A 21,546-nucleotide genomic window follows, 5' to 3' on the forward strand; every position below is an offset into this window, starting at 1 on the left:
GTAAGTAGCACCCCCCATGGCCTCTGCATCAGTCTTGCCACCAGGTTCCTGGTCTGTTTGAGTTCCTGTCCTGGCTTTTTTATGATGGACTAAACATAGATATCTAAGCCAAACAAACCCTTACCTTCCTAAGTTATTGTGGTCATGGTGATTCACCATGGCAGTACAAACTCAAACTAAGAAAACTGGGTCGATCACTTGCTCATCCCAGCCCCTTTTGCACATGTCCCCTATCAAACCATTGTTCCTCAACTGTCTGAATCCACTGTCCATTGTAGTTTTTCAGACTTGACTATCACTTGTGTTGAGCATTCACTTCCCAGTGGATGAAGCAGTGATTTTATTCCATTTTGATTTTCTGCAGACCTCTCTCAAGTCACCGAGTGATCTCTGCATTATCCTGCCATTCAAGAATGATCCATACAGCCATTTTCTAGCTTCCCTTATTAACCTACAGCTTTATTTAGATTAATCTTTCTAGATCATGATCCTAACATACCGAGTGTTTCTCATGTGAAAGCCTGAGCCACATTGATAACATCACTATGCTTCTTTGGATCTTTCTCCATTTCTCGAATCAGAATGCCCTGAGCCTTCTGCACTTTCCTAGTTCACATTTTCTCCAGTTTTGTGGGAATTTATATCCACAGGAACGTTGTATTAGACATGGAGGTGCATTAATGTGAGACATAAAATCCTGGGTCATTTTCTGTCTGGATGGACACCGGAATTTTTGGGGATATATTAACCAGCTGTTCTGTGCATCAGCTTTCTCACTTGTAAAACAGAAAGAAGAATATATACTGTCAAATATTCATGAGGCTAAAATTTGACATTTAAGTCCTAGTATATTTACTGCCTTGCCTGTGGTAAACACTGAATAATTTAGAGAAAAATGGCAAAATGAGAAAGCTCCCAATGAGAGGGGGGCAGAGAGGCAGAGAGGCAGAGAGAAAGAGGCAAAGACAAAGAGACAAAGAATGCACACACACAGCCCATAGCATCACATACACTATGAAAGCTTTTGACCACTGAATTGTATACCCCTAGCTTTTTAACACTTTATTTTGAAAGAGGAACTCTCTTTGATAACCTAAGATAGTCTTGAAAATGCCATTCTCCTACTATAACTTCTAGAGTAACTGGGATTACAGATGTACCCACTGTGACCAACTGTAATATGCTTTTACAATGATTTACTCAATGAATGGAGTTACAACATTTTAAAAGAAATACTTTTTGAACATCCTTATAAGATGCCAGTTTGAGGAGATCCAGGGACGCAGGCCTGGTGAGACTGCATTGAGAGTAGCCGGGGCACAGAGAGGTCAGGAGCTCACAGAAAGCATGCCACCCCCCCAATTGGTTCAGGAAAGCAGGAACTCTGCTGTAGGGACTCCGTTTCCACATGGAGGGCACCTGCATGCGGACCACACACTCAAGCCATTTGTCACTGGGAACAACTGAGATCCAGGGACACAGGCCAGGTACACAAGAGAAATGGGAACCAATCACAAACAACAAAATGGCAAGAGGAAAGTGAAAGAACCTACCCAATGGAAACCAAGACAACCTGGCAACATCAGAACACAGCTCTCCCATCACAGCAAACAGTGGAATGCCAAACACTCCAGAAAAAGAAGACTCAGACCTGAAATCATACCTCAAGATGATGATCGAGATCCTTAAGCACCAACAGAAGGAAAAGCATATAGAAATAGAAGCTTTTAAAGAGGAAACATGAAAAACACTAAAAAAAAAAAAATCAAAAAACTAGAAAAAAACAGAATGAAAGTGATGAAGGAATTGAAGAAAGAATTTAAAATGGAAATGGAAACAATAAAGAAAACACTAAAAGAGACAACCCTGGAGGTAGAAAACATAGAAAAGAAATCAGGAATCACAGATGCAAGCATCTCCAACAGACAACAAGAGATCGAAGAGAGAATCTCGGGGGCAGAAGATAACATTGTAAACATAGACAAAACAGTCAGAGAAGATGCAAAAGTCAAAAAGCTCCTAACTCAAAATGTGCAGGAGATGCAGGACACAATGAGAAGACCAAACCTAAGGATAATAGGAATAAAAGAGGGCAAAGAATATCAACTAAGAGGCACAGTAAATATCTTCACAAAATCGGAGAAGAAAACTTCCCTACCCTTAAGAATTAGATCACCATAAGCATAAAAGAAGCCTACAGAACTCCAAATAGAGTGGAACAGAAAAGAAATTCCTCCTGACACATAATAGTCAAAACACCAAGTGCCCAAAGCAAAGAAAGAATACTAAAAGTCGTAAGGGAAAAGGGTCATGTAACATATAAAGGCAAACCAATCAGAATCACACCCGACTTCTCAACAGAGACTATGAAAGCTAGAAGATCCTGAACAGACATCTTTCAGACCCTAAGAGAACACAAGTGTTAGACCAAGCTGCTATACCCAGCAAAACTCTCAATCACCGTAGATGGAGAGATCAAGATATTCCAGGACAAAACTAAATTTACAGAATATACTGAACACAAATCCAGTACTACAATTAATTATAGGTGGAAAACCCAATACAAGGAGGGAAACTACATCCTAGTAAAAACAAGAAAACTCCTAAGCAAGAAAACCAAAAGAAGAAAGACACACAGACACACTTCAACCTACAAAAGCAATAATAGCAGGAAACAGCAACCACTATTCCTTAATATCTGTTAATATAAATGGTCTCAATTCCCCACAAAAAAAGACATAGGCTATCAGCCTGGATACATAAGCAGAATCCAGCATTTTGCTGCATACAGGAAACTCATCTCAGAGACAAAGAAAGACACTATCTCAGAGTAAAAGGTTGGGAATAAAACCTTCCAAGCAAACTTCCCCAAGAAACAAGATGGAGTAGCGATTCTAATATTAAATAAAGTAGATTTTGAACCAAAAGTTACCAAAAAGGTCACTTTTTACTCATTACAGGGAAAATTTGTCAGGAGGAACTCTCAAACATTAACATATATGCTCCAAATACAAGAGCACTATATTCATAAAAGAAACCCTACTAAAGCTCAAAAAAATTGCACCCCACACATTAATAGTGGGAGACCTCAATACTCCACTCTCATCAATGGGCAGATCATGGAAAGAAAACTGAACAAGAACACAGTGAAACTAGTAGAGGTTATGAACCAATTGGAATTAATAGACATCTACTAAACATGTCTTATTTTTTTAAACATTTTTTGCTTAAAATTATACATTTTTGTCAGTACTGTTTTTTCAGATATTAAAATAATTTTTACATAAAACTATGTGAATATATTTTTTGGTCAGTACTTGATTTTTTCAAGGGCTTGACAGTATGCATTGAAAACCTAATAGTTACAATGAGCGTAAAGTACATGCAAAACAAAACGCAACATGGAAATAGTAAAAGTCTTCTTGTTTTGTAAATATTTCTTTTTTTTTTTTTCTTTATTTCTTGGACTTCATACAGTCTGTGAGTTGTTTCTGGGGGAGTGCAAGCCTCTGGGGTTAGCATCCCAATATCAGTGACTGCATATTATGTCTGTTCTTTTGTGACTGGGTTATCTCACTCAGGATGATATTCTCTAGATGCAGCCATTTTCTTAAGAATTTGGTTAAGTCATTGTTTCTGATAGCTGAGTAGTATTCCATTGTGTAAATGTACCACAATTTTTGTATCCATTAATCTTCTGAAGGACATCTGGGTTCTTTCCAGCTTCTGGTTATTATAAATAAAGCTGCTATGAACATTGTGGTGCATATATCTTTGTTGTGTATTAAAGTGTCTCTGGGGTATATGCCCAGAAGTGGAATAGCTGGGTCTTCAGGTAGTACTATATCCAATTTTCTGAGGTATCGCCAGTATGATTTCCAGAGTGGTTGTATTAGTTTGCAACCCCACCAACAGTGGAGAAGTGTTCCTCTTTTTCCGCAGCCTCGCCAGCATCTGCTGTCATCCAAGTTTTGGATCTTGGCCAATCTGACTGGTATGAGGTGGAATCTCAGGGTTGTTTTGATTTGCATTTCCCTGATGGCTAAGGATGTGGAGCACTTCCTCAGATGTTTCTCGGCCATTTGGTGTTCCTCAACTGAGAACGTTTTGTTTAGCTCTGTACCCCATTTTTTAATAGGGTTATTTGATTCTCTGGTGTCTAGCTTTTTGAGTTCCTTGTACACCTTGGATATTAGGCCTCTATCTGATGTGGTGTTGGTAAAGATCTTTTCCCATTCTGTTGGTTGCCGTTTTGTTTTCTTGACAATTTCCTTAGTCTTACAGAAACTTTGCAATCTCATTAAATCCCATTTGTTAATCTTTGACCTTAGAGCTTGAGCCATTGGTGTTTTGTTCAGGAAATTTTCTCCTGTGCCTATGTGTTCTAAGGTTTTCCCTACTTTCTCATCTAATAATTTCAGTGTATCTGGTTTAATGTGGAGATCTTTGATCCACTTACACTTGAGCTTCGCACAAGGAGATAAGAAAGGGTATACTTTCATTCTTTTGCATACTGAGTGCCAGTTGGACCAACACCATTTGTTGAATAGGCTGTCCTTTTTCCATTGAATGTTTACTGCTCCTTTGTCAAAAATCAGGTGACCATATACATGAGGGCTCATTTCTGGATCTTCTATTCTATTCCATTGATCCACATGCCTATTTCTGTACCAGTACCATGCAGTTTTCAACACAATTGCCTTGTAATATAGCTTGAGGTCAGGGATAGTGATTCCCACAGATGTTTTTTTGTTGTTGAGGATGGATTTCACTATTCTAGGTCTTTTGTTATTCCATATGAAATTGCACATTGATCTTTCCAATTCCTTAAAGAACTGGGCTGGAATTTTGATGGGGATTGCATTGAATCTGTAGATTGCTTTTGGTAGGATGGCCATTTTTAAGATGTTGATCTTTCCAATCCATGAGCATGGGAGATCTTTTCATTTTCTGAGATCCTCCTCAATTTCTTTCTTTAGAGGTTTGAAGTTCTTGTCATACAGGTCCTTCACTTGCTTAGTTAGAGTTACACCAAGGTATTTCATAGTTTTTGTGATGATTGTGAAGGGTACCTTTTTCCTAATTTCTTTCTCCACATGTTTGTCCTTTGAGTATAGGAAGGCTACTGATTTGTTCGAGTTAATTTCGTATCCAGCCACTTTGCTGAACTTGTTTATCAGCTGTAGGAGTTCTCTGGTGGAATTTTTGGGGTCACTCAAGTACACTATCATGTTATCGGCAAAGAGTGATGTTTTTATTTCTTCCTTTCCGATTTGTATCCCCTTGATCTCCTTTTGCTGTCTAATTGCTCCACCCAGGACTTCCAGTACTATGTTGAATAAGTAGGGGGGGATAGTGGGCAGCCTTGTAGAGTCCCTGATTTTAGTGGGATTGCTTCAAGTTTCTCGCCATTAGGTTTGATGTTGGCTGTTGGTTTGCTGTATATTGCTTTTATTATGTTTAGGTATGGACCTTGCATTCCTGTTCTTTCCAGGACTTTTAACATGAAGGGGTGTTGGATTTTGTCAAATGCTTTCGCAGCATCTAGTGAGATGACCATGTGATTTTGATCTTTGAGTTTGTTTATATGGTGGATTACATTGATGGATTTCTTTATATTAAACCACCCCTGCATCCCAGGGATGAAGCCTACTTGGTCATGATGAATGATCGTTTTGATGTGTTCTTGGATTCGGTTTGCAAGGATTTTGTTGAGTAGTTTTGCATCAATGTTCATAAGTGAGATTGGTCTGAAGTTCTCTTTCCTTGTAGGGTCTTTGTGTGGTTTAGGTATGAGGGTTATTGTAGCCTCAAAAAAATGAGTTAGGTAGTATTCCATCTGATTCAATCTTTTGGAATAGTTTGGAGAGTATTGGTGTTATATCCCCAATAAATGTCTGATAAAATTCTGCACTGAACCCGTCTGCACCTGGACTTTTTTTGGTTGGGAGACTTTTGATGACTTCTTCTATTTCTTTAGGTGTTATAGGGTTATTTAGATGGTTTACTTGGTCCTGGTTTAACTTTGGGATCTTGTATCTGTCTAGGAATTCATCCATTTCCTCCAGATTTTCCAATTTTGTGGAGTATAAGTTTTTGTAGTAGGATCTGATGATTTCTTGAATTTCCTCAGTTTCAGTTGTTATGTCCCCACTTTCCTTTCTGATTTTGTTAATTTGTATACTCTCTCTTTGCCCTCTAGTTAGTCTGGCTAGGGGTTTATCAATCTTGTTGATTTTCTCAAAGAACCAACTCTTGGTTTTGTTGATTTTTTTATGGTTCTTTTTGATTCAATTTGGTCTATTTCTGCCTTAATTTTGATTATTTCTTGCCGTCTACTCTTTTTGGGTATATTTGCTTCCTTCTGTTCTAGGGCTTTTAGCTGTGCTGTCAGGTTGCTGGTTTAAGCTCTCTCCAGTTTCTTTTTGGAAGCACTTAGGGCTATGAGTTTTCCTCTCAATAGTGCTTTCATTGCCTCATATAGGTTTGGGTATGTTGTGTTTTCGTTTTCGTTGAATTCTAGAAAATCCTTAATTCCCTTTTTTATTTCTTCTTTGACCCTGCTATCATTTAACAGAGCGTTGTTTAGTTTCCATGTGTATGTGGGCTATTTGTTGTCTTTGTTGTTGTTAAAGACCAGCCGTAGACCATGGTGATCTGAGAGGATGCATGGGAGTATTTCAATCTTCTTATATCGATTGAGACTCGCTCTGTGTCCAATTATGTGGTCAATTTTCGAGAAGGTGCCATGGGGTGGTGAGAAGAAGGTGTATTCTTTTACTTTAGGATAGTATGTTCTGTATATATCTATTAATTCTAGTTGGTTCAAAGTCTCTGCTAGTTTTGCAGTGTCCTTGTTCAGTTTCTGTTTCCCTGATCTGTCCATTGGTGAGAGTGGGGTATTAAAGTCTCCCACTATTATTGTGTGGGGTGAAATGTATTTTTTGAGCTTTAGTAGGGTTTCTTTTATGAATGTGGGCGATTTTTTGTTTGGAGCATATATGTTAAGGATTGAGAGTTCCTCCTGACATATTTCCCCGGTAATGAGTAAAAAGTGTCCTTCCTTATCTTTTTTGATAACTTTTGGTTGGAAATTTACTTCATTCGATATTAGAATAGCCACTCCAGCTTGCTTCTTGGAGCTGTTTGCTTGGAAGTTTTTTTCCCACCCTTTAACTCTGAGATAGTGTCTGTCTTTGTCTCTGAGATGAGTTTCCTGTATGCAGCAAAAGGCTGGATTTTGTTTATGTATCCAGTCTGATAGTCTATGTCTCTTTATTGGGGAGTTGAGTCCATTATGTTAATAGATATCAAGGAATAGTTGTTTCTGTTTCCTGCCATTATTACTTTAGTGGGTTGAGTTGTGTCTGTGTCTGTTTCTTCTTTTAGTTTTCTTGTTTAGGAGTTTTCTTGTTTTTACTAGGCTGTATTTTCCCTCATTGTATTAGGTTTTCCAACTATAATTCGTTGTAGTGCTGGGTTTGTGGTCAGATATTGTGTAAATTTTGATTTGTCTTGAAATATCTTCATCTCTCCATTGATGGTGATTGATAGTTTTGCTGGGTATAGCAGCTTGGGCTAGCACTTGTGTTCTCTTAGGGTGTGCATGATGTCTGTCCTGGCTCTTCTAGTTTTCATAGTCTTTGTTGAGAAATCGGGTGTGAGTCTGATTGGCCTGCCTTTATATGTTACCTGACCTTTTTCCCTTACTGCTTTTAGTATTTTTTCTTTGCTTTGGGCACTTGATGTTTTTACTATTATGTGTCGGGAGGTATTTCTTTTCTGGTCCAACCTATTTGGAGTTCTGAAGGCTTCTTTTATGCTCGTGGTCATCTCATTCTTGAGGGTAGGGAAGTTTTCTTCTACGATTTTGTTGAAGATATTTACTGTGCCTCTTAGTTGATACTCTTCCCCCTCTTCTATTCCTATTATCCTCAGGTTCAGTCTTCTCATTGTGTCCTGGATTTCCTGGACATTTTGGGTTAGGAGCTTTTTGTTTTTTGCATCTTCTCTTGCTATTTTGTCTATGTTTACAATGTTGTCTTCTGCCCCCGAGATTCTCTCTTCCATCTCTTGTAATCTATTGGAAATGCTTGCTTTTGTGATTACTGATTTCTTTTTTAGGTGTTCTACCTCTAGGGTTATCTCTTTTTGTGTTTTCTTTAATGTGTCAATTTCCGTTTTAAATTCCCTCTTCCATTCCTTCATCTCTTTGATTCTGTTTTCCTCTAGTTCTTTGAGTTCTTTGAGTGTTTTTCTTGTTTCCTCTTTAAAAGCTTCTGAATCTTTTTGCTTTTCCTCCCGTTCTTGTTTAAGTATCTCTATCAGCATCTTGAGGTATGATTTCAGGTCTGTGTCTTCTTTTTCTGGAGTGTTTGGAATTCTGATGTTTGTTGTTATGGGAGAGCTGGGTTCTGGTGTTGCCAGGTTGTCTTGGTTTCCTTGGGATATACTCTTTCTCTTTCCTCTTGCCATTTTGTTGTCAGTGATACGTTCTTGCCTTTCTCTTGTATCTGGTCTGTGTCCCTGGATCTCCACTGGTCCAGGTGGCAGATGGGTCGAGCCCTGTTCTATGCCTCAGAGTTGCCGGGTCGGAACAGAAGTTCCAAAGTTCTGTTCCTGGTCGCTGGATCAGACAGGGCAGGGCAGGGCAAGGCAGGGGATGCACTTTTCGTTTGCACTCTGCAGAGATCTCTCTGCTCCCTGGCAGCCCAGGTCTCCCACCCACCAGTTGCTCAGCCTCTACAAGCCGCTGTTCCAGGTGGCAGATGGGCCAGGCTCAGATCCCTCTTCTTAAATCAAAAGAATACACCTTCTTCTCAGCACGTCACGGCACCTTCTCCAAAATTGACTATATAATCAGTCACAGAACATGCCACAATAGATATAAGATGATTGAAATACTCCCATGCATCCTATCAGATCACCATGGTCTAAGGCTGGTCTTTAATAACAACAAAGGCAACCAAAAGCCCATGTACATATGGAAACTAAACAATGCTCTATCAAACGAAAGCATGATCAAAGAAGACATAAAGAAAGAAATTAAGGATTTTCTAGAACTTAATGAAAATGAAAACACAATTTAATGAAAATAAAAACACAACATACACAAACCTATGGGATGCAATGAAAGCATCACTGAGAGGAAAACTAATAGCTCAGAGTGCTTCCAAAAAGAAACTGGAGAGAGCATAAACTAGCAACTTGACAGCACTGTTGAATTGATAGGCATTTGGATCAATGGAACAGGATAGAAGATCCAGAAATGAGCCCTTACATATATGGTCACTTGAGTTTTGACAAAGGAGCTGTATACATTCTATGGAAAAAGAACAGCCTCTTCAACAAATGGTGTTGGTCCAACTGGCACTCGGCATGCAGAAGAATGTAAATAGACCCTTTCTTATCTCCTTGTACAAAGCTCAAGTGCAAGTGGATCAATTAAACCAGGTACACTGAAACTATTAGATGAGAAAGTAGGGAAAACCTTAGAACACATAGGCACAGGAGAAAATTTTCTGAACAGAACACCAATGGCTCAAGCTCTAAGGTCAAATATTGACAAATGTGACTTAATGAGATTGCAAAGTCTGTAAGGCTAAGGACACTGTCAAAAAAACAAAACGGCAGCCAACAGATTGGGAAAAGATCTTTACCAACCCCACATCTGATAGAGGCCTGATATCCAAGGTATACAAAGAACTCAAGAAATTAGATACCAGAGAATCAAACAACCCTATTAAAAATGGGGTACAGAGCTAAACAAAATATTCTCAATTGAGGAATATCTTAAGGCTGAGAAGCATCTAAGAAAGTGCTCGACATCCTTAGTTATCAGGAAAATGCATATCAAAACAACCCCGAGTTTCCACCTCACTCCATTCAGAATGGCTAAGATCAAATATTCAGATGATAGCAGATGATGGTGAGGATGCAGGGAATGAGGACCACTTCTCCCCTGTTGATGGGCTTGTAAACTGGTACAAACACTCTGGAAAACAGTCTGGCAGTTCCTCAGAAAATTGGACATATTACTACCTGAAGACCCAGTTATTCCACTTCTGGTCATATACCCCAGAGACACTCCAATATACAACAAAGACACATGTGCTACAATGTTCATAGCAACTCTATTTATAATAGCTAGAAGCTGAAAAGAACCCAGATGTCCTTCAGTAGATGAGTGGATAAAAATATTGTGGTATATTTACACAATGGGGCACTACTCAGCTATCATATTCAATGATTTTATGAAATTCTTAAGTAAATGGATGCATCTAGAGAATATCATCCTGAGTGAGGTAACCCAGTCACAAAAGAACAGACATATTATGAAGTCAGTGATAGTTGGATACTAACCTCAGAGAGCTCTGAACACCCCAGAAACAACTCATAGGCTATATGAAGTTCAAGAAAAATAAAGGCCGAAAAATGATGAAAAATCTTTATGCTTAATCTTTACACACCAAGAAAACTTTGACTATTTCCAGGTTACATCTTTTTTACATGTACTTTATGCTCATTTTAACTAGTATGATTTTAATGCATACTATAAAACCTTTAAAAACATCAAGTACTGACAAAAATGTGCTCATATACTTTTATGCCAAAGTGCTTTTTAAGTCTGTACATTTACCTTTGTTTTTTAAAATAAAGTTGTTCAATTAAAAATATTTGTAAAACAAAGATTCCAGTTTGAGTAATTTTGTTCAAGTTCATTTAACTTGCTCTTAGCTTCTGATTCACACAGGTACAGGAGAACCTTTCCGTTGTTATTAAGTATAAATTGAACACACAATCTTGAATTCTTACAAATATAAGTTTTTATATACAAAGTAATTAGGCTTAAACAATTAGCTTTCTCACAGTGTCTTGTTTCTTGTTCAGACAGTCTTGGAAACTCTGTGAAGCAAGAGCTACAACGGGAGAAGTGGGAGAGAAAAAACTTGCTAAGCAGAAGTCTCTCTCGGCGCTCCATAAGCAAAGAGAGATGGGTGGAGACCCTCGTGGTGGCCGACACGAAGATGGTAGAGTACCACGGAAGTGAGAACGTGGAGTCGTACGTCCTCACCATCATGAATATGGTATGATAGTCTGTGAGAGGGGACAGCAACGACCAATTAAATGCCCTTAAAATGTTCTTTCTCCTTATCAAAAAGTATTTTTGTCAGGCATGATGGTACCAACCTGTAATGCCCCAATCTGGCAGGCCAGTATGGGAGGATTCCAAGTCTGATGGTAGCTTACACTAAGTAGTGATATTCTGTCTCAAAATGAGGAAACAACATTTAAGAAAAAATGTTTGCGTTGTTGTTAATCCCCCTACACACACACACTCCACAGGCATGCATGTACATGTACAAAGTCTATTACCTTTCCATGTACACGATAATAGAAATTTGGGGAGAATTACTCTGTTCCTTAAAAATAGGCACTCCTAGAAAAAATTATAATTCATCATTGACATTTATCTGTTACTTACTTGCCAAGTGACTTGATACCTTTACAATAATTTTGGTTCTTCAGTTTCTGCTCCTCTTAGTGTATGAGAAAAGTTAGACAGTGGAACTGGGCATGATATCCTCAGGCTAGGGACAGCTCCAGCTGGAGTAAGCTTAAACTGCAGTCCCAAGTCCCACCTCCCTGTTCTCACTGTGGCTGGGCTTTACTTTCCAAACAGGAGGCTTACCCTGTCAAATTGGCAAAAAAGCAATTCCTTGATTAACTGACCCAGGGAAAGGTCACAGATAAGAAAGGCTTTGTTTAGGGAGCCATATTGTTGGGGTTTTGTGGGTGTAAATTCCCTGTCATGGTTAGAAGACACAATCCCACAGCAGACTTCCTGGTGCTCTGGTTTCTAATCTTCTCCAAGATGCTCCCTGACCCTTGAGTACAGGAACTGTTGTAGAATTACAAACTAGGGTTGGAAAACCATGGCAAGTGGTTCTCTGAATTTTGACTAGTTGTGGCTTTATGTAAAGATTTTGTCTGCTGCATAAAGAGGCTTCTTTAATGAGGATTAGGAGCTGTACTTCTCTGTGGATATAAGATAAGAAGTTAGAATAGAGAATGTAGTTAGAAATCACTGGTTTAAGGAAGTAACTGTAAAAGGATCTCATCTAGTATCCTTGACCTTACACTAACCACATGTGGTTGGGGAGGTTTATAGTACTAGCTATGAGTAGCTATAGACAAATAATAGTTGCTGGTGGAGGAAGAATCCATCTTCTTGGCAATAAGACCCCACATTGGCTATTCAATACCAAGTCATCAGCCCTAGTAATACATATGTACAGAAAGCACTAATGGACTTACCAGGCTGTAGGATGATTTGATTGTGTATACACATAGCAGCAACGGTTAAAGAAACACAAATGTTTAAAAGAGGAGGAGACTAGGACTTTGGGGTTAGGAGGTCAGACATAGAAGGGGCATGAGAAAGGAGGAGGAGGAAGGAAATTATGTGATTAAATTTTAAATTTTAAGACAAAAAAGAAAAAGATAAAAGAAAGAAAAACCCATTCATTACAATGAAAACTAATGTCACAGGTGAGGAGAATTTTAAAAATTTTATGAAAATAATTATACTAAAGCTAAAATGGTACTTGGTGTGTTTCTATTTATGTCACGTACAAATATGTACACACTATCTTACTGTCCACTCTGCATGTAGGCAAGTGTTTGTAAATAAAGAGATAAACACAATTTAAACAGGTAATGTTAGATAAAAGAATTATAGATGGCTTTTACTTTTATTTGATGACATATGAATACAAGCAGTTTTCTACTAGTCACAAATTTTTGAATTTTTTACAATGTCCTATAAATAAAAAATTACATTTTATGTTTACATTCATACCATCCTCATTTTGATTACAGAAGTTCTTGTTTTATTACTTGAAAATAATGTCATTTTAATCTATTCACGTTTTTTCTTTCTTTGTTAATAAAATGTCACTCTAACTAGGAATAAGATACATGAATTTCTCAAACACACACTCAACCTCTCACTCTGAAGGAGGCATCTTTAAATACTACAGTGTTCTGTTTCCCACCCAGGTCACCGGGTTGTTTCACAACCCAAGCATTGGGAACGCAGTCCACATTGTTGTGGTTCGGCTCATTCTACTTGAAGAAGAGGAGGTAAGGAATGGTTTCCCTTCACTCTTGCCCATGCCTTTCTATTTCCTCTCCCTCTATTTTAAGAAAATTCTTGGCCAGCAAGCAAGAAGTCTCTACACAGGATTTTTAAAATCCAAGCAGAAGAAAATTTTTATTTCTGTGTTATTTTGTTCAGATTTCAGCAATATTGAGTAGGAGATGGGGAACATTTTCAAAAAATTGTATATGTGTGTGGGGTATGCCGAGTGTGTGAGTGTGGGGGGGACTGTGGGGAGTGTAAGTGTGTGTGTGTTGGTGGGTATGTGGGTGTGTGTGGAGGATGTGGGGTGTGTGAGTGTGTGTGTGTGTGTGTGTGTAGGGTGTGTGTGGAGAGAGTGTGCGAGGATGGGTGTGTGGTATGTGTGGGGGTGGGGTGGTGGGATGTATGGGTGTGTGGGTGTGTGTGGGGGCATATGTGTGGGAGGTGTGAGTGTTGGGGGGCTGGGGGGTTGTGGAGTGTGGAGAGGTGTGTGTGTGTGTGTGTGTGTAGGGTGTGTGGGGTGTATGTGTGTAGGGGTGTGTGGGGGTGTGGGGGGTGTGTGGGGGTGTGGGGGTGTGTGGGAGTGTGTGAGTAGAGTGTGTGTGTGCACTGTGGGTATGTGTGTGGGGTGTGTGTCTGTGTGAGGTGGGGGTATGTGTAGAGGTGGGAGTATGTATAGGGTGTGTGGGGGGTGTGGGGGGCTGTGTAGGGAGTGTGTGTGTGTGTGTGTGTGTGTGTGTGTGTGTATGTGGTGTATATGTGTGGTGTAGGTATGTGTGTGGGGTGTGTGTCTGTGTGAGGTGGGGGTATGTGTAGGGGGCTGGGAGTATGTATAGGGTGTGTGTGAGGTGTGGGGGGCTGTGTGCATGTGTGGGTGTGTGGGATAAAGTGTGTGTGGGGGTGGGGATGTGGTGTGTATGGGGATATGGGTTTGTGTGTAAAGAGTGTGTGGGGTGTATGTGTGTGAGTATGTGGATGTGGGGGGATGAGTTGGGGAAAGTGGGTGTGTGTATGGGTTTGTGGTATGTGTGTGTGGAGTGTGTGTGGGGTGTATTGTGTGGGTGTGTGTGGGTGTGTGTTTGGTGTGATTAGGAAAGTGTGGGGTGGTGTCATGTGTGTGGGTGAGGGTATGGGGGTCGGGTATGTGTAGATGGGTGGGTATGTGGTGTGTGTAGGGTGGGTGCTTGGGGTGTGTATGTGTGTGGGTGGGTGTGTGGGTGTTGAAATGACCTGATTACAATTGCATCTAATACGACACAAACAGACACACAGCAGGCACAGGGACTGTTCTGCAGTGGAAGAATATAACTGTAAGACAGATGGAGAGTTTCAACAGAAGTTAGGAAACATGCCATGGTGCATGTCTCTCCTGTAAGTAGTTTATCTGTGATGTGCATCATGCAGCTCTCAGATTTGAGGCTCTGTCCATTGTCTTTGGATGTTTCATAGTCTCATAGTTACTTACCATCAACATGCTGGGATGCTATGCCTGGATCATAGTTCATTCAATATTGAAATGTGGACAAATCAAAAGAGATTTCGTGATTACTTCCTGCCCTTCATTCCTGGTACCATTGTCTTTCCCATCTCAGGCAAAATACTTTGGCTCACACTAGCACACCTGAGAGCCATTTTTCTTATTGCTGTTGGTTTGGTTTTGGTTTTGAGACAGGATATCATTATACTTCTCTGACTGGTCTATTACTATGAAAACAGGTTAAGCTTGAACACCCAGTAACTTAAGTGTGGACACCATGATATCTGTGAACACCATTTTATCTGTCACCTATAATCTACCTATTCATCTATCTATCTATCTATCTATCTATCTATCTATCTATCTATCTATCTATCTACCTACCTACCTACCTACCTACCTATCTATCTATCTATTCATCTATCTATCTATCTATCTATCTATCTATCTATCTATCTATCTATCTATCTACCTACCTACCTACCTATCTATCTATCTATCTATCTATTCATCTATCTATCTATCTATCTATCTATCTATCTATCTATCTATCTATCTATCTAACATTTATTTTCTGTATTATCCGAATCTAACAACATAGCCCTTAGTGGTCCTACCTCTAAAGTGCAGTTCAAATATACCCAGGGCTTACTTATGTAATCATTACATTAAATCAAGTCTTCCTATATTAGGACTGAATGATATAGTTAATTCTCAAATGTTGTTCCTACTTCCATTTTTCCCATAATGCGTTCTCTGGAAAAATCATTTTATTTATAACTATAATGGATAGTATTAAAATAGTAACTTCAAGAACCCATCAAAGACTCCATTTTTTTTTTTTTACTGAATATTTTATTTATTTACATTTCAAATGTTATCCCCTTTCCTGGTTTCCCCTCTGGCAAGCCCCTATCTCATGCTCCCTCCCCCTGCTTCTATCAGGGTCCTCCCCCCACTCAACCACTCCTGCCTCCCTGCCCTAGCATTTCCCTACACTGTGTCATTTAGCCATCACAGGACCAAGGGCCTCTCTTCACATTGATGTCCAACAAGGCCATCCTCTGCTACATATGTGGCTGGAGCCATGGGTCTCTCCATGTGTACTTTTTGGTTGGTGGCTAAATCCCTGGGATCTATGCAGTGTTTGGTTGGTTGATAATGTTGTTCTTCCTATGGGGCTGCAAACCCCTTCAGCTCCTTCAGTCCTTTCTCTAACTCCTCCACTGGGGACCCCATTTTCAGTCTGATGGTTGGCGTTGAGCATCTGCCTCTGTATTTTTCAGGCTCTGGCAGAGCCTATCAGGAGACAGCTATATCAGGCTCCTGTCAGAAAGTTCTCATGGCATCCACAATAGTGTCTGGGTTTGGTTTCTGTATATGTCATGGATCCACAGTGGGGCTGTCTCTGGAGGGCCTTTCCTTCAGTCTCTCCTCCACACTTTGTCTCTCTATTTCCTCCTGTGGGTATTTTGCTCCTCCTTCTAAGAAGGACTTAAGAATCCACAACTTGATCTTCTTGAACTTCATGTGGTCTGTGAATTGTATCTTGGGTATTCTGAGATTTGTGGCTAACATCCACTTATCAGTGAGTACACACCATGTGTGTTCTTTTGTGATTGGGTTACCTCACTCAGAATGTTATCAGGATTAAAAAGATACAATAATTTTTAATTAAACTCAGGATGATATTCTCTAGTTCCATCCACTTGTCTAAGAATTTCAAGAAGTCATTGTTTTTAATAGCTGTACAGTACTACATTGTGTAAATGTACCACATTTTCTGTATCCATTCCTCTGTTGAAGGACATCTGGGTTATCTCCAGCTTCTGGCTATTATAAATAAGGCTGCTATAAACATAATGGAGCATGTGTCCTTGTTATATGTTGGAGCATCTTTTGGGTACATTCCCAGGAGTGGTATAGCTGAGTCCTCAGGTAGTAATATGTCCAATTTTCTGAGGAACTGCCAGACTGATTTCCACAGTGGGTGTTTCAAAATACTTCTTTTATTAAGATGTCAGATGCTTTCGATCTACAGAGCTCATCACAATCTTGAGCTGCCTGTCTCTTCAGTTTTTCCAGATCTTCCTTGGACCACTCACTTCCTTGTTTCCTGTCCTTACACTCCAGAGTCTGAATGATCTATCTTTAATCTATGATCTTTATACGTATGCATCCCAAACATTTGTCCATTGATTTCTCACATGCCCACACCCTTTAAATACTTAACCATTTGTCTATGTACTGACTCTTCAGAGAATACTCAACGTCTATCTTAAACGTCACAAAGGTCTTTCATATTTATTCATTCTCTTGTGCATCTCCACTATTATAGCACACGGACACTGTGACTACAGAGATGAGGCTTCTTGATTCTGTGATATCTCCAGTACCTAACATGGTACATGGAATATGAATAAAGGTACAAAATGAAAGCTTAATCAAAGTGTACACAGCAGAAGGACCCTAGTCACATTTACTTTCGCACGAGACCAGGCACCAAATGTCAGACAAGTCCTATTATTTTCTTAACAGCACCTGTCTTCAGCATCAGCTAAAAGGCTATTTATTTATAAACTATCTTTGAACTCTTGATTTCTTTCTCTTTTTTCACCCCTGACCCCATTTTACTTCATTATTTGGGGCATGTTTTGGGCATAGTGGAATTCCACTGGATATAATATTTCTTTTTCTATGATCCTGTTGTTAACAATATCCATTCAAAACTTGCAAAGCCAGCAAAATGCCTACCTGTATCTATGTGAGTCTCTATGGATGGAAGTTTGGTTATTCTGTGCTATTGATGGGGACTCAGAGGTGATGAAATTAAATACTGGTTTGTAGAAAGCTGCTAGGACGCTACACAATACTTTCTGTTCAGAAGAGATAAAGTATATTCATGTCCAATGAAGGAAGTAACCTTAAACAAAAGCTTTTACTGGCTGGTGCAACATTAACTGACTTTGTACCTAATTTAACAATTGCAGTCTACCATGCATCCTATGGGTGGTAGCTGCATTGATTTGCTTTCTTGCATTTGCCTTTGCTCCAGTTTTACCACCTTACTTGCCTCTTGCCAGCAAGTTAAGTAAATCTTTCACAATCTTCTATGTATCCGTAGAAGAATGATGCTTCAACCAGACATAGTAGGTCATGTCACAAACCCTAGCACTTGTGAAGCTGAAGAAGAGGGGTCATCATGGGTTCAAGGCCTAAGCTAGAAATAAGATCTTATCTCAACAAACATACAGACAGAAAAGAATTCTAGTATCCTTTTGAAAATTAAATTTTGATATTCTGGAGTACCAATTTTCACTTCTTCATAGTAGTCGAATGTGTGGACATGCTTGGTTACTGATATGTCTAGTGTCTGAGCACTTTTAAATCATTAAAAGGAAGGTTTGTCTAGGAGTGAGAAGGGAAAAATTCACCCTCTATAGTGCCAGCAGAATTGCAGACAGGAATTTAAAAATGTGACTTCAAGGATAAAGGATTCAGGATGCAGTCAGGAAAGAGTCCCATTGGAATATCTAGGAGCCTGCTTCCTGCTGCCAGTGAAACTGCTGAGGAGCAACTTACTGACCATCATATCTTTGCATTGTTTTTTCTTTTTCAGATTCTGATTTGTAAGTGAACAAAAATGATTTGTTTCAGGCAACATGGCATAGCTTTCTTGTTGCCAAGTGTCTTCATAAAAGCTTTTGTTGTTGTTAATTCAATTGTTTTTATATATTTATCATATTCAGTCTCCTCCTTCAGCCCCTCCCAAAAACAAAAATTAAAAATCAAAATAGAAAACCATACTAAAAGAAAAGAAAACCAAGAATAAAAAGAACATAACATAACAAAACAGAACAGAACAACACAAACACACACACACACACACACACACACATACACACACACATCAAAACAGGGTTCTGTTTTGTATTGTATTGGCTAACTACTCCTGGCCATGGGGCCTACTCTGAGGTTACTCTGAGGTATGGTTGGTACACCCAGCAACACTTGATTAAAGAAAACTAATTCTCCATTTCCCAGTGTACTAGTAGTAAGTTGTAAATTAGTTGTAAATAGCTTATTGATTAGGTATGAAACTTTACATCTACTCCCTATTTTAACCTGTGCATGTTTTCTGCATACTCTCATAACCTCTGTGAGTTCATATGTGTTCTACTCCTGCTGTGCCTGGAAAATATTGTTTCTTTGAAGTCATCCACCACTTCTTGTTCTCATAATCTTTCTGTCTCGTCTTCCTCATAGAAGTATTTCACTATTTATATTTCATAAAGAATTTAAAGTTGTTAAAAGAGGATTAAAAAAACAAAATTGGGACAATTATCATTATAAGACTCAGTGGTGGGAGACATGTCTATTGTATGTAAGGGTCTGGGTTCCATCTCCTCTAGAAATGAGAGAGGTGTCATGGTGAAGGGGTCACAGAACCATGATAAAAATAAATAATATAAGTTGTATGAAGTCACATTGGTCCCAGTTCCCTAGCAAGACCAGGACTGAACCCTGCAAGTGTGAAGACTTGTGACCGAGAAAGAGGCAGACTAGTAAGTGGAGTAGCACATGACTACTTTCCTGAAGAATTTTCTCTTGATCTACTCACTGATTCAGTGTTGGGCTCTTTGTGGCATTATTAGCCTATTGAATTTTAGACATTTGATTTGGTGGTTGTGCAGAATTATAATACACTATATGCTTATATTTTCATGATAAATGCCAAATGTATTGACAAATAACTTTCAACCAATTTCTTTACATCAATAGCTACCCTCTGATAGAAACATGATTTATTTCTAAGGCATAACAAGTGTGTAAATTTTGGTCCTCTGCCTCTTCTTAGTCCATCATCTTTTTTTCTCAGCAGCCTTTCTGCTGAGCATCCTTAGCAGAGTGTGGTCAGAGACAACAAACCAAAGCTGCTATTGGAAATTCCAAAGGGAGAGTAATACAAGATTGTTTTTTCCCCTTTAGCACAGAGGTAACAAAGAAAGAGAACAATTGATAACAAAGGTTATGCTCTTGCACAATTATCTCCTGTCTTCCACTTGGAGCCCAGTTTTGTAACCTTCCAGGTTAGCTCACCCTCCTCTAGGGTTCATGTGCTCAAAGGTATCTGAAGAAGGAGGGCAGGAAGTGACTGGGCCTGGCTTGAGAAGATGGTGTGCAAAAAATGAACAAAAGCAAGATCTGGTTTTGTTTACAAAGGAAATAAGAAAAAAGATTGTGGATGAATGTTTTCTTTAATTTAATATGTTCACATAATAACCAAGTTGTTTTATGGAAATGTTTAACACAAATATCTCTATATTTATATTAAACCATTTTAGTCTTATATATGCTTAGGGACACATAGTATTTTTATAAGATTTTTTTCATTCATTTATCTATTGTGTAGATGTGACAGTCAGAGGACAACTTGTATGAGGACTCATGATGTTAATCTTAATGGCAAGTGCCTGTCTCATAACCATGTCGTCTTAAATGCACACTAATGACCTTTCCATAGAATCCTATGATGACATGCATTTAAGAAATTAAATGACCATGCATTTCTAGCATGGAACCTAATGTAAGGCTTAGAGATTAAGAGACTAAAAAGACAAGAAAAAAATGTGCTAAATGAAAGTTTCTGGGAGACATATGTAGAAAAGTGGGATGGTATCCTAAAGTCCTTTTCACTAGAGACACAAAGTCTGTGGAAAATTTTCCTGAGAGACCCTGACCTAGTGAATAAGATGGACAGGAACCCAAGAAGAACCTGAAGACCTCACACAAATATGGGCACACACCCTGACACATACATGGTCACATACACATGTGGTCATGCATACACATGTACAAAGTCCCCCAATGAAATCAGCAACAGTTTCTGTGTAACCTCCTTGAGAAGAACAGAGCTTCTGGTGCCCTTGCTTAGAGGATGGGTAGGAACATGAAGTGGCCATGTGGAATCACCTCCCAATAATTTCTAGTCCCAAGGAGGGACTGTTGTTATAGATTTTCTGCTTTGTTCTCAAACGTCTGCTCCTCGCTCCTTCCTTCCTCCTACTCAAGAGAGCGTGCTTCTTACCTGCCTTAGCACAGAGCCCATCATCAATCAGTCCTTTATTTCAGGCTCTATCTTTTCTTCATTGCTGAATATATGACATATGTTCCTGGTTTTTTTTTTCAAATAAACTTGACATGTATTAGGATACACCAGGTGGCTGAGAAATGAGAGGAACCAGTCCCTAATCCTAGACATGCTCAGAAGGAAAACAGGCACAGGATCTGCTAAGTTTAACCTGGCATAGCAGGTGATTTGAACTGTGTGTGACTGAGGTTTATCTCCAGGAACCTTTGTCTGGTGAATGCTGAGATTAAAGGCAAACATTACCATGCCCAAACCTGTTCTCCGAGTTTTATAATTTCACATTTTACATTTATGTATGGTCCTTTGAAATGAATTTATGCAGCAGATTTGAAGTGGACAGAGGAAGTTATTTTTCCCTTGGACATTTTAAAATTTTGTTTTGGTTTGGGTTTTGGTTTTTGCTTATACCCATTGAGCTGTTTCTATACTATTTATTATGTCCTAAGTGCAATTAATGCCATCATAACTAGCTATGGATTTTTTACTCTAGATTTCTTTTTAATTCATATTTTTATTAATTCTTTGATAATGTAACACAATAGATTTTGATCACAGTTATACCACAGCTCCTCCCAGGTCTGTCCTTTCCATCCATACATCTCTATTCAGCCAACTTTGAACTTCCTTCCTCTTTTTAAAAAGACACATCAAGTCCAGTTTGTGTTGCTAAGCTACCCCCTGAATATTGCTTGACTTACGAGGGCCACTCTATGAATGAAAACTAACTCTCTATTTCCCAGCAGTTTTTCTGCAAGGGGTGGGACTTCTTTCCCA

At 39.1% G+C, this 21,546-nt stretch overlaps 1 protein-coding gene across 1 annotated transcript in view; it reads left to right on the forward strand.

Moving 5' to 3' along the window:
* The window catches only part of ADAMTS12 (ADAM metallopeptidase with thrombospondin type 1 motif 12), a gene marked incomplete at its 5' end in the record, with an annotated part of 277,109 nt that overhangs the window by 136,349 nt on the left and 119,214 nt on the right, over nt 1-21,546 (forward strand). The window contains 2 exon segments of the mRNA XM_080933901.1: nt 10,891-11,087; nt 13,063-13,146. Of these exon segments, the coding sequence (XP_080790027.1) occupies nt 10,891-11,087; nt 13,063-13,146 (281 nt within the window).

The sequence above is a fragment of the Micromys minutus genome (genome assembly GCF_963924665.1).
Source record: "Micromys minutus genome assembly, chromosome: 20".
Lineage (NCBI taxonomy): Eukaryota > Metazoa > Chordata > Mammalia > Rodentia > Muridae > Micromys > Micromys minutus.